Raw genomic sequence first — 12,843 nt, forward strand, 5'->3', positions numbered from 1 at the left:
CAAACCACGTCCGAGTTAGCTGCAGGCTGCGATGTTAGTGATAAAACTGTTTTAATTCACTTGAAGCAAATTGGGAAGATTAAAAAGCTTGAAAGGTGGGTACCTCACGAATTGACTGAAGCAAACCGGCAAACGCGCGTCGACTGTTGCGTTACATTACTAAACCGGCACAATAATGAAGGTATTTTAAACCGAATCATTACCTGTGATGAAAAATGGGTTCTTTACGATAATCGGAAACGCTCAGCGCAATGGTTGGATCCTGGCCAGCCAGCCAAATCCTGCCCCAAGCGAAAATTAACCCCAAAAAAGTTACTTGTAAGCGTTTGGTGGACTAGTGCCGGTATTGTTAATTACAGTTTTCTCAAATCTGGCCAGACTATTACAGCTGATGTCTATTGTCAGCAATTGCAAACCATGATGGAAAAGCTAGCGGCTAAACAACCTAGGCTGGTCAATCGCTCCACGCCACTGCTGCTTCACGACAACGCTAGACCACACACTGCGCAACAGACGGCTACTAAATTAGAAGAGCTTCAATTGGAAAGTCTAAGACATCCCCCGTACTCCCCGGACCTTGCTCCAACAGATTACCATTTTTTTTCGAAATTTGGATAACTTCTTGCAAGGGAAAAAATTCAACTCCGATGGGGCAGTCCAAATCGCCTTCAAAGACTTTATTGATTCCCGTCCGACTGGTTTTTTTAGTAAAGGGATCAATGAACTACCTATGAGATGGCAAAAGTGCATAGAAAATAATGGTTCATACTTTGATTAATTAAATATATTATATTAAAAAATATTCGACTTTTTGTTCCTCCCATACAAAACGCCAATTTCATATGTAAGGATCTAATATTAAATGCCGACAAACAGACAAGCTATTTAACTGTTTTTTTTTTAGTTTATTTTTAATTTTCATATGTTGATTTGTGTACGACACACAAAAATTAGGATTGATTATTTCTAGTCACGCGATTAGGGACCAATAAATAAATAGAATCTCTTTTGTAATTTTAAATAAAAGGTTTGGGAAAAAAGTCTGTTTTTGTTTCATAAAAATATAATTTGTGATATATTCCTATGATAAATTATTAACTATTGTTTGTCAGGAATTCAACCAAGGGACCTTTAATAAATAGCAAACAATAAAAAAGCACCCCTCGACAACAAAGTTTCGTGACAAAAAGTTTTTATTTCGTAATGCACGCACTAACTTATTGGTGTTTTATTTTGGCTCTAAATATAAGAAATTGTAAGAAAAACGTTATGTCCATACTTCTTTTGTTATACAATATATTATTAAGTCAAATATAATAAAAAAGAAAAATTAAAGATTTAATTCACAAATATCCGTAAAAGAGTTACAAATATACAAATATAGGTAATGCAAGTAAGGATTACATCAAAACATATTTCCAGGTGTAGCTGACAGTCAAGGTGACACCACAGACGGCAAGAAGATCGCAATAGCTGTGTACTTGGGACAGCCAGAGACATTCCAAAGATACTTCGAGGAGGTCCAAGACACATTGACAGAATCCGAATGCAGATTCTACGCGAAACAGTCGGCGGCCGCGTTCAATCATTTCGAGAAACAATCGAGTTACGACTCGCCTCGAATGTCGCAAACTCACAGCCCGGAAACAGAGACCCAGGACTATCCACAAACTATTAATAAATCCAATACGAACAGCCTCAAGAGTAATAAATCCACGCACAGTAATTCCTACAAAAATCTATATAATAGCGACTCAACAGTAAACTGCAACGAATTCACGATTGCTTACACTTATATATCAGGAAAAACGACGTGGCAGAACTTAGATTATATAGTTAGAAAGACATTCAAGGATTACTTGTCCAGGATAGATCCTGGTACAAATCTTGGACTGAATACGGATTCTATCACATCCTATCATCTAGGAGAGGCGACTAGGGGTCCAGAAATTGGATTCCCTGAATTACTACCGTGCGGTTATATTGTTGGCACTGTTAATACTTTATATATTTGCTTACAAGGAGTAGGAAGCTTGGCTTTCGATAGTCTTATACCAAAAAATATTGTATATAGGTAGGTACTTATGTTTATTATATTTAAAAGTATAACAAGTTGTAGCCGGTATTGTAACTTCTTTAAAATTTATTTACAGATATGTTTCTCTATTATCCGAGCATCGGAGAGTGATACTTTGCGGACCAAGCGGTACTGGCAAGTCATACTTGGCGACGAAGCTTGCAGAGTTCTATGTACAGCGCACACAGAGACGAGGGAATCCCGCCGAAGCTGTGGCTACATTTAAGTAAGTACATTTAGTATCATAGACACAAAATACAGTGGTAAAAAAACATAAAGCCATAATAAATATTCGCGTAGATCTCACAGTTTGTTCCTCATCCAATCTAAATACACTATTAAACTATTGTGGGTACAATAGCATTTGATTATTCATAGAGAAGGGTAATTAATTAACTAATGGAAGACAGTATAAAGATCATCAAATGATGTGTGTACAGTGTTGACCGCAAGTCGTGCAACGAGTTGCGCGCGTATCTGGCGAACATCGCGGAGCAGTGCAGCGCGGCGGGCGCGGAGGAAGCTGCGCTGCCCTCTGTAGTGTTGCTCGACAACTTGCAGCACGCCTCCGCGTTAGGCGACGCCTTCGCCGGCCTTCTGCCGCCGGATAATCGCAATATGCCTGTCATCATAGGTACGTCTGCACACAAAACTCTATGAAATCCTAAGCAAGATTAGAAAAGGTCCCTAAGCGTAGTCAAGCTGGCTAATATATTGTACAACGGTTAGGACAGAAATGGTGTGATATGGTCTTGTGATATCTCCAGTTAGAAAATCATATAATGTTAACATCATTATCGTGTACAGGCACAATGTCGCAGGCGACGTGCAACACCACCAACCTGCAGCTACATCACAACTTCCGCTGGCTGCTCACCGCCAACCACATGGAGCCTGTCAAAGGATTCCTAGCACGGTACTTTTTAAATATAAAAATTGTGTTCTTGAAAGGATAGAATAAGGAAGCTTAAACTATGGTCCGAATGAAGTATAAATGTTTCAATACTACTAACGTCACCTCCGTCAACTGACATTTAAGTAGTCTCTAAGTGTTAATTTCTCATATTAATTCTACTCTGGGGGTCTGCTTTAAGAACAATTAAGCGTCTTTGAGTTGAGACATCTGCTATTTGTTAAGTATTGTTCGTAACAAGTGCATCTTGGTCCAGGTATCTCCGTCGCAAACTGTTCTCTCTGGAGCTCCGCCTGGGACGGCGCGAGCCCGCGCTGGCGGCCGTGCTGGAGTGGTTGCCGGGCGTGTGGGCGGCGCTCAACGCTTTCCTAGAGGCACACTCCTCCAGTGACGTCACAGTAGGCCCGCGGCTCTTCCTCGCCTGTCCCATGGACTTGGAGGCCAGTCAGGTGAGTTTAACGATGAGTTCGTAGATGTAAAACACTAAGATTATATTGGAACGCTAAAATACTACCAGACCGATTACAAAAGTACTTGCGACATTAGAATGCTATGCATTATCCCTAAGTAATATAGACTATATTTAATATTGTTATAAAATCATTAAAAAACAAAACAAGTATCGACCCATGAATTTTAGATAAGTTATTATTACCTTCCAATAAAAGAAACTTTATGAATGATACCAATGTTAGTCTGTCTCTATGTCTGTGATAACATTTAAATTGTACTGTTGTATGTAGGCGTGGTTCGCTGACGTGTGGAACTACAGTATCGTGCCGTACGCGTCGGAGGCGGCGCGCGAGGGCGTGGCGCTGTACGGCCGCCGCCGACACGCCGCCGTGGACCCGCTGCACCACGTCAAGTCTACATACCCATGGCGGGAGCCCAACCACTCACATGTTAGTACACAACTGATTATCACAGTAAGACATTACCAGGAACAGGCCTTTCCTTTCCGATTTGTAGAAGTGTGGTAGAGATACTTTCAAAGTTTGTCTCTTTAAATTTTCGGTTCCCCCCCACTCCTTTTAAAATGTCTTCTAGACGGAGAAGGTAGGATTAGGTTATAGATGATTTATCCTCATATTTTTTCTGTGTTTTAATTAGTAACTATTCGTCTGAATTTTGATGATTCTTTTTCTTTGTAGATATCTCTTTTTTTCTAAACTTGTATTGATGATACTTAACACAGTTTTCTTTGTTGCAGACACTGAGAGCTATTACAGTTGAGGAGATGAGTATCGAAGAAGCAAATCAAGAGGCGAATAGAAATAATAATCAAGATCCATTAGTAAGTTTCATTGTAAAATCGAAATATTACTTTAACCAACTCAATTTTGAAATACCTCAAGCGTGTAGATAAAAATCGCAATTTCTGAACAATTAAAAAGTCAGATGGCACATGATTTTTTACTAAAATATTGTTTTTTTTCCAGTTGAATATGTTAATGCGACTGCAAGAAGCAGCCAACTATAGCGGTAACCAAAGCCAAGATTCAGACAACGCGAGCATGGACTCGAATCTCACACACGACAGCTCTATGGGCAACGAGCTTTAATTATTATTGTATAGAACCATAACAAATGGTAAATGACTCTATTGTATTCATAGACCCACAAATTTATTTGGCCCGGTGAGTGACGTTGATATCACGATTAGAGAAGAATACACTTTAGGCGAAGCAAGACGAGACTTTTTTACTACTAGGGCTACTCTAGTTTTATTTTTCCCACCGGGCCAGAAAAGTTTGTCGCACTATACACATGTATGACTGCTAATAAGTCCGTAGTGATAATGTAAACTGTTTTAGTATTGCCACCTAAAAAAAAAAAATTAACCCCTTTTTTTCAAATTATTTAAATAAGGTACTTTGTATAAATGTATTATCACTAAAAACTATATAAAGCCAAATATTTGCCATATGTACGATATTTATATTTATTTTCTTTAAGAATTATCTAAGTTAATAGTGTTTTATATATGCCACACTCCGTTAATGCATAGATGGGCACTTATCAACATTACTGGTCCTAGTAATATTACTGCGACTGTCAGCTCCTTAGTGTTGGATTATCAAACTAAAGCTACACTAAAGACTTCCCTTAGTGACTATTAAAGGCTTCAAAATCTGTCAGTTTGAGAAAATAAAGACGTCAAATAAAGATCTTAGCCTCGCGTCGCGCACAAATGTCTAAATAGGACACAGATTTTGTAAATGTCTATCTAAGTATTACTTTACTAATGCTTTTTTACAGCACAACACTCGAAAGGATTTTTCTCTGCATATTTGTGTTCTTAAGCAAATATTAAGAGCATGAGTTAGACCTTTCTTTATCTTGATGTGATTTTTTTAATTCGATTAAATAAATACGAGCGTTATTATAGAAATCACTACTGCAGTGCCTCGAGCGATATTTTCCATTTTTATAATGCCGACAGTTTATGGCTATTAATATTTATGGATCATCGCTTTTACTATTGTTATATTTTTTCAATATTAGAATAAACCGCGTTTGTATTACTAAGACAATGTATGTAAAATATTATTATGAAAGTGTAATTTTTATACAATTTTCATATAAAACTCATGTACCTAATAAAAAAATATTAAGATGTAAATAGAAAATGTTTAATTTAATTTCTTTTCTATGTGATTACACTAACCGCTAATGGCATATACAGAATGTTACTTTGTATAGACTTGTAACAGTGTTCGATACGGATTGACTTGTGTGCATAACTGAAACGTGATATCTACAATCTGTGCTTTACAAATATTGTCAAAATAAACATTGATTACGACTAACCTGTCTTTTATTAGGTCTCCTTGTTGTGGGTTTCCTCTGTCTAAACATACAAAGCGATATCGTTACTTCAGGTGTTTCCCATTGGACTGATTGATTGGTAAGACGATAGGCCCAAAGAGATACATAAGGTCCCATAGAATCAATCGGACCAGTGAAGAAAAATCGGCCCAACTGGAAACATCCTTTGTCTCAGTTTTTTCAATCAGCCGTCTGACATAATATTTTAGTTACATACAGAAGTAAAAGTAAACAAAATGGCCGCATTTTTGTTCGCTTGCTATAAAACTAGTTTCCACGAATTTTAAGAATCTTTTCAATTAGTCAACGGAACTACGATTCGAAAGATCGAACGAATAAAAGATGACGGCAAAGCGTACTCTGTTCCAAAAAGTTTATGCTGTTTCGATGTCTGACGTCATAATTTACGGACACTTGTAGATTGAAATAAAAAACACACATTTTAGTTGAATTCATTTATTTATTGCTTAATCAGTATTTAAAACTTACATCAGAATTACATATGACATTGAAAAAATTTGGACGGCACAAGTCATTTGTTATAAAGGACTAGAATCAATATTGACTGAAATTTCTAAAAGGAACATCTGATTCTGTCACGCATCTGCTAAATAAGGCACAACCATATTTTGTTATTAAAAATTTGGAACATATTGCTTATAAATACAAAGTTATAAATAAAACTACAGACTAACAGTTATTTGCATACTGATTTGCGTAAATAAAAATCAGTAAGACTCAATTTCCACTTAAAGGCTAGTCGCGCATATTTTCAATTTGTAGTTATTTGTTTTTATTTTCACTGGCGCTATCGCGACTGCTAAATAAAATGAAAGCTGCGTGCGTCCGGAGTCGCGCGATTAACTGCTATGTGGAAATGGAGACTAATATCAGGCAGTGTATATTATTCCATATTGCGTAAGCAAATATACTAACCACAATCTGTGGAGATAGTTATCATTACTAGTTAACCTTTTACTCATTCCAAACATCACAATAGTTAAAGGAACTGAACCATAAAAGGCTTATCTATATATGAATTCTAATCATTTAACAATGCCAATAATAAAATTCATGCAAAAATTATAAAACTGGTTACATATTTTTTTACATAAATATAATGTATATAATTTTTTTAAAGGAAACTCCTTTATAGGTAGCAGTAATATAGGAAATGTCAAAACTGATTTGGACAGCATATTTTGATTTTACTACAATTTATAGGTACATTCTAGTTTATAGTTAAATATTTATCCTTCCATTAAAACACAATAAAAGCATGCACATTCGTAACATAATTATCGGACTACACAGAGACAGCAATATCTATCTCTATCTTTCTCTTATTAAGAAAAATCTGATTATAGTCCTAGTATACACATCCACAATTTAATATTATGTCTTGTATAGACATAAACAAAAACCTCAGCTAGCAAATATACATACATAAATGCCCTATATACAGTACATAGTAAATGCTCTTTATTACATACTAATAACAAAGTCATTCATGCTTTATTCCCACACAATTACATAATTTTAACAATTACAAATATGTACTATCTATGTTGGATAGTTACAGAGTAATTTAGGAGCTTTCATATGTTTTTTATAGTAAGCAGTCATTTGAGTACGACAAAACAGCGAAGTGACTCCTGTGCATAGCCATCCGCATTTGTAGATGATTTGCCTGCCTACCTTTAATTGACAGCGGAGGGGACACGCTGAGATTTTTACCTTACTATACATCTCCCCTCTGCCAAATCGTCCCCTACCCATTATATTTCCTTTTACGAAAAGGTTAGCAAAAGACTAGACATTGGCCTCAAAACAGAACTTTTAATATCATGACAACCTAATTTGAAAACCTATATATGACATGCATTTTAAATCTTTAAAATTTTTTATAGGAAGAAAATGAATAAGATCTTTTTTTAAATTAATTAAAAAAGACACTTTTTTTTTATTATAAACTACTTGCTTAAATTATTACACTTACTGCCACAAAGAGTTGTGTAAAGGAAAATTGTGACCTTTAGTAAACAATGACTCTAAATGTGGCAGTTAATAAAAAAAAACATATCACTGACTGTTACTAAAACAAGTAAGAAACCTGTCTAACGAGTTTCAATAGTTCTTAGATGTCACTTAGAAAAAGAAGTAAATTATAGTTTTGTAAATATCAATGTCAAACTTTTTCTTGGCCTTTTTTGTGCCTACAATATAATACAATGCTTACACATTTAAAAAAAAGTGAGTTTTTTATTTAATCACTCAAACAAAAGCCTTTTTGTATGTAAATCTTTTAACAGACAAAAATAATGTTATTGCAATATCCTATTCTTTTTGTTGCTTATAATATTTAATAATGAATCACGTCCAAAAACCCATTGTTATTGCTTTAGTCCTATGCAATTATTTTCACCTATCTGTAATACAATCAATTCTTTACCCAAGTCTAATTCATAAAAGCTAGATATTCTAGATTAATTTATAATTTTTTAACTAATTATACTACACCATTTTATAGATGAATATATTTTAATCAATTTAAGATAGAAATCCATTGAATTATTTACCTAATAAGACTGAATACATAATTAAACAAATTAAATTGTATAAATAAACAAGCATTAGTATGGAGTTTAGATGGATTTTATAAGAAAAATATCTAAGAGTTGAATAAGGTGAAAAAATACAGGTAAATTGAGAACCTCCTCCTTTTTGGAAATTGATATAAAATTATAAGGATTTTTAAAACATGTTTTTCTTTTCATAGTAGGGTATTTTTTTTTTCTCAATCATATATTGAGAAGACAGTTGTATATGCATAGCTCTACCCCACTAATTTATCTTAGTTTTTTTAATTTGCTTTAAATGCAATGCTTTAGCCTATATTTTGTAAACAAGACCGGAAAAAAGTTTTAGACTTTAAAATTATCACTACCTAGGTAGTAAATACTACCTGGTTAGGAATTACTACCCGGCCTATATCATCACACCCCACTCTCTGGATTACAGACATGAGTGTACATTTATTTATTTTTTTAACTCACATACTCACACTGGAAAAAAACACTTTTATAATCCCTGCTATTCTTACAGGCAACCACTTTTTTTTAATTTACGATTCATGGCCAAATAAAAATTCTAATATTACAAATTACATCAAGTAATACAAAATAAAACCAAAATACCAAAAAAAAAAAATCTCATAAATATTATTTTCTGGCTAATCACTATGAATGTCCAGACTAAGATTAGACAGTGATGGAATTGGGGACTCGGAAAATTCACCAAAATCATCATCAAGGAATTTAATACTATCATGATAACTTTTCTTTGAATAATTTGATATTGATTTAGATTTATTACTGTAAGTTGAATTTTTATCAATGTTTTTGTGCTGAGAAGAATTACTTTTGTCACTAAAGATATCAGCCACATCAGATGTGGAAATAGAATCTGGTGTAGTTATGGACTTTTGATCAAAGTTCTCTTGTATCTTTGGACTGTAGTCAAGTGATTGATCAGGTATTGACTCAGAGGATTTATTATCATTACTTACGGATTCCTTTTTTACAGAAGCTGGTGATGTGAAGTCTAAGCTATACTCGGTTAAATCTTTGCTTGAACTCTCTGATTTTGTTGTTTCATTTTTGTTGTTGTTATAACTGCTTAGATTCGTAATTTTCGACGAAGGTGTTTGGATATCGAGTTGTTGTGTAGAATGTTTTGTGGTCTCCACATCAGTTTTCTCTTCAGCACAAGGTACTCCGGTTGCGTTAAAAACAATTTTGTCTAAGGGACTTGGAGGTTTAATTTCCGCATATGATGTTGATTCACTATTGCTTAGATTTTTATTTGCTTCAGGAACTTGTAAACTTATGGTAGGATTTTTTAAATTAGAGCCATTATCATGTACATTTGAATATGTAACATTGTGAGAACTTTGATTTGTTAGTATATGCTCACTTGGAATATATTCTGAACTTGTTTTTCCTCGCGTGGAGTCACTCGAAGTGTCAGTATCGGAATTATCGAGCTGTAATCGTAAATGCAGCTTATTTTTTTCATCGGAAGAATTATCTGAGTTGGAATTGCTCAAACTTGTAGTGGAATCTTCATGAACAATATATGTGTTATTTTGCTCATCTTTTAAAGTGTTTTCGCTTCTTTTAACATGTCTCTCATTATGTGCAAAAGTTTTTGTCTGCTGTTGGAAAACATTTTTTATGAGAGTAACTAAAACTGGTTCTTTATTATTGTTACGTTTTAGCTTCAGTTTTTCGAGCAACAATTTAGTTCCCTCGTAAGTATACTCTTTTCCTTGACGTGATTCTGACATATAAACAAACAACGTGTTTTTGAGATTACAATACTCAAGAAATTCATGAATTAAGGAAAGACAGAAGATACCTTCGGGTAATTTCAATATACTGTCTAAACTAACGTTCTGTTTAATGTTTTCACATTCATCTTCAAAAACTAAGAAGATGTTTGCTCTCAGTAAAGCGCGAATTTTGGCAAGTGATCCGTTCTTCTCTAATGCTTCGACCACTAAGTCACGTAGTTCTGTGTCTTCAGATTGAGCCATAGTTAATACAGTTATTTCATGACACTTTTTATTGAATTTAATTAAATGCTTCCTCAAACATAGTTTGTAGAGCGTCTTTACATTTGACAATCAAAAATAACAATAATACAACACTTTAACACAATTGTAATCATATATGTACACAATGTCAATAAACACAAACAAATGTGCCAATTTTGTCTATGGTTGGCAAAGCGTGGTGGTTAACTCTATGGCCAATAAAAGATGCGTTCAAAATAACATTATTTAGGGTGAATTTCTGGTAATTTTAAAGTGAATTTTAATGTTTATTAAGCAAATATGAGACATTCTAATAAGTTATCTTAACCGAATAATTTAAGTTACGAAATTATTTTATAAAATAAATGAGTACAGAGCCCAACTGTATTACACTTAACCAATCAGTCTCTCTATCATAAAATTCATAAAACTCACAGACTTCAATTTTATGGGATTTGTGGGATATTTATATGGGATTCTACTTTTCGGGACTTTACCCGCTTACAAAAATATCGTTGAAGAGAGCTCCGACCTCTATCACTATAATATTAAATTAATTTCCTTCCTGGGCAATAAAAGTGATAAAATCAATTTTACAATTAATTTACACGAATATACAGGACTCACGTATATGTCTAATAATATAAAAAAGTATTTTTTCTTCTGTTTGAGGTTTTCCGTAATATTAAATATTCAATAATTTCATTTGCGACCCAGGGATAAAGCAACATATACATTTAACATTATATCATTGCGAACGTGCTCGTTTACAAGGGGTGAAGGCTTGCGCCGGGAAAACGTAGGAAAATCGGGCAGTCGGGTCGAGCAAGCGGGAGAGATGGATGTGTAATCCGCTGCGCAAATTTAATATTATAATGAAACTTTTAGTCTGTTTTTCATCCATATCTTGAGACATATTTGTTAAAGTTTCATAATAAAACAGTGTTTATTAGTCCTACAATAGTTCTGAGGATAATATTTAGTAAGTGCCAGTACGAGTGTTAAAATACTAGTGGCGGGAAACCGTTTTGATATCTCGCTTGACGTGTTGTGTCCTATGTGTACATAGAGCGAGAGGAGCCGTCTGCCCTAGAGGGCGGCCGACATGCTGGATTCGTCGTGAATCGATATTTTTGGACCGCTGTAGAGCAGTCACCATGAGGTCTCAGACTTAATTAAGGTACGCCAGGTGTTAATAATCTAATATTCGTCTAGATATATCTAGCTATAGCTATCTAAAGTTATATACTACCAGCCGTCAAGCGTCAACATTTACGTCACTTGAGCATACAAACTTGATGCTTAAACGAAGATCGAACTTTATTTTACTACTGAAGCTATTTATCTTTATTTTTTTTTGAAGTAAATTATAGTTTAGTTTAGTATTATGGAAAAATAAAATTTATATTAATATTTTTTTTTAAATATATATTGTAATTTTCTTGTTAATTAAAATAACGAAAATATTCGGTGAGCATGAGCTGCATAAAGGTTTTTAATGAGGGTTGGTATTTGGCAGGTAAACGGTGAATTCGTAATACTGACCTATAGATTCACTCCGGTCGTATTGAAAAGAATCGGAAAAAAGGACAGTTTCACTCATTATCACGTTCAAAGAAAACCTTCCTGGAAATTCAACTGTTTTTTCGGCAAAGAAAATTCTTTTGAGGTTTTATGAATTGTTATGTTTGTTTAGAGATATTGTCTTACCGTTTTCAACAAAAAGAAAAAAAATTACTAACAATATTTTTCGAAGAATCGTAGTAGTATCAATAAATAAAACTGTAGGAATACAATGGCAATACTCTGTGTATTTTCAAAAAACCATTACTAAACAAAACTACTTTTCAGGTCTTAAAATTAAAATATTAATTTTTGGCACTAATTTTGTATTATAAAATCTGCTAAAAAAATTCAACGATATTTGATTTACAAACATGTCTAATAATTAAAATAACTTTGTACATTAATTAAATTTTTCCTACATTACCTCAACCTTAATTGGGTGTGAATTTAAAGTTCAAAAGCCCTTTTATTAATTAAGGGTGCGTAGGCAAGTGGTTCACCTTTAGCGTAAACCACTTAGAAAGCCCACACACGTCGCGTCGTGCACATCTTTTAACTTTGCCGAAATCTCGAATTTTATATAAACATTATGCTTTTATTTTATTTCAATAACCATTATTAAAACGAAAAGAAAAAACTTGTTTTGTATCGACATATATACGGTTTGTTGAGGTAGGATTAAGAAAAAGACGAATTCGTACAATATATACAATTACAATTTTATTGGTAATATACATATAATTTACAGGTCATAAAAGTAAAAGTTATAAAATCTATCTTATGAAACAAAATCTCAATATAAACTAAGAAATTGTTTACACAAAATACTTTGATTAAAAGTGAACATAACAGTTTTTTTAG

At 33.8% G+C, this 12,843-nt stretch overlaps 2 protein-coding genes across 5 annotated transcripts in view; one reads left to right on the forward strand and one right to left on the reverse strand.

Moving 5' to 3' along the window:
* LOC106710314 (protein sickie) overlaps window positions 1-5,544 on the forward strand; it is a 129,765-nt gene extending 124,221 nt beyond the window's left edge. For all 4 annotated transcript variants that reach the window (XM_045686044.1, XM_045686047.1, XM_045686051.1 and 1 more), the window contains 8 exons: window positions 1,423-2,074; window positions 2,154-2,303; window positions 2,518-2,711; window positions 2,885-2,993; window positions 3,247-3,439; window positions 3,734-3,892; window positions 4,201-4,284; window positions 4,430-5,544. In XM_045686044.1, the coding sequence (XP_045542000.1) occupies window positions 1,423-2,074; window positions 2,154-2,303; window positions 2,518-2,711; window positions 2,885-2,993; window positions 3,247-3,439; window positions 3,734-3,892; window positions 4,201-4,284; window positions 4,430-4,552 (1,664 nt within the window). In that variant the 3' untranslated portion in view covers window positions 4,553-5,544. The remainder of the gene's footprint in view (window positions 1-1,422; window positions 2,075-2,153; window positions 2,304-2,517; window positions 2,712-2,884; window positions 2,994-3,246; window positions 3,440-3,733; window positions 3,893-4,200; window positions 4,285-4,429) is intronic.
* Window positions 5,545-9,013: 3,469 nt separating this feature from the next.
* LOC106710342 (dentin sialophosphoprotein) lies at window positions 9,014-10,567 on the reverse strand. Its single transcript, XM_014502363.2, has one exon. The coding sequence runs from the start codon at window positions 10,414-10,416 to the stop codon at window positions 9,052-9,054; it is 1,365 nt and encodes a 454-aa protein (XP_014357849.2). The 5' UTR covers window positions 10,417-10,567; the 3' UTR covers window positions 9,014-9,051.
* Between the last annotated feature and the right edge of the window lie 2,276 nt (window positions 10,568-12,843).

The sequence above is a fragment of the Papilio machaon genome, chromosome 3 (genome assembly GCF_912999745.1).
Source record: "Papilio machaon chromosome 3, ilPapMach1.1, whole genome shotgun sequence".
NCBI classification, from domain to species: Eukaryota; Metazoa; Arthropoda; class Insecta; order Lepidoptera; family Papilionidae; genus Papilio; species Papilio machaon.

What these genes read in the sequence shown, in the direction of transcription:
- LOC106710342 (XM_014502363.2), bottom strand. Translation starts at nt 10,416, where the DNA reads ATGGCTCAATCTGAAGACACAGAACTACGTGACTTAGTGGTCGAAGCA.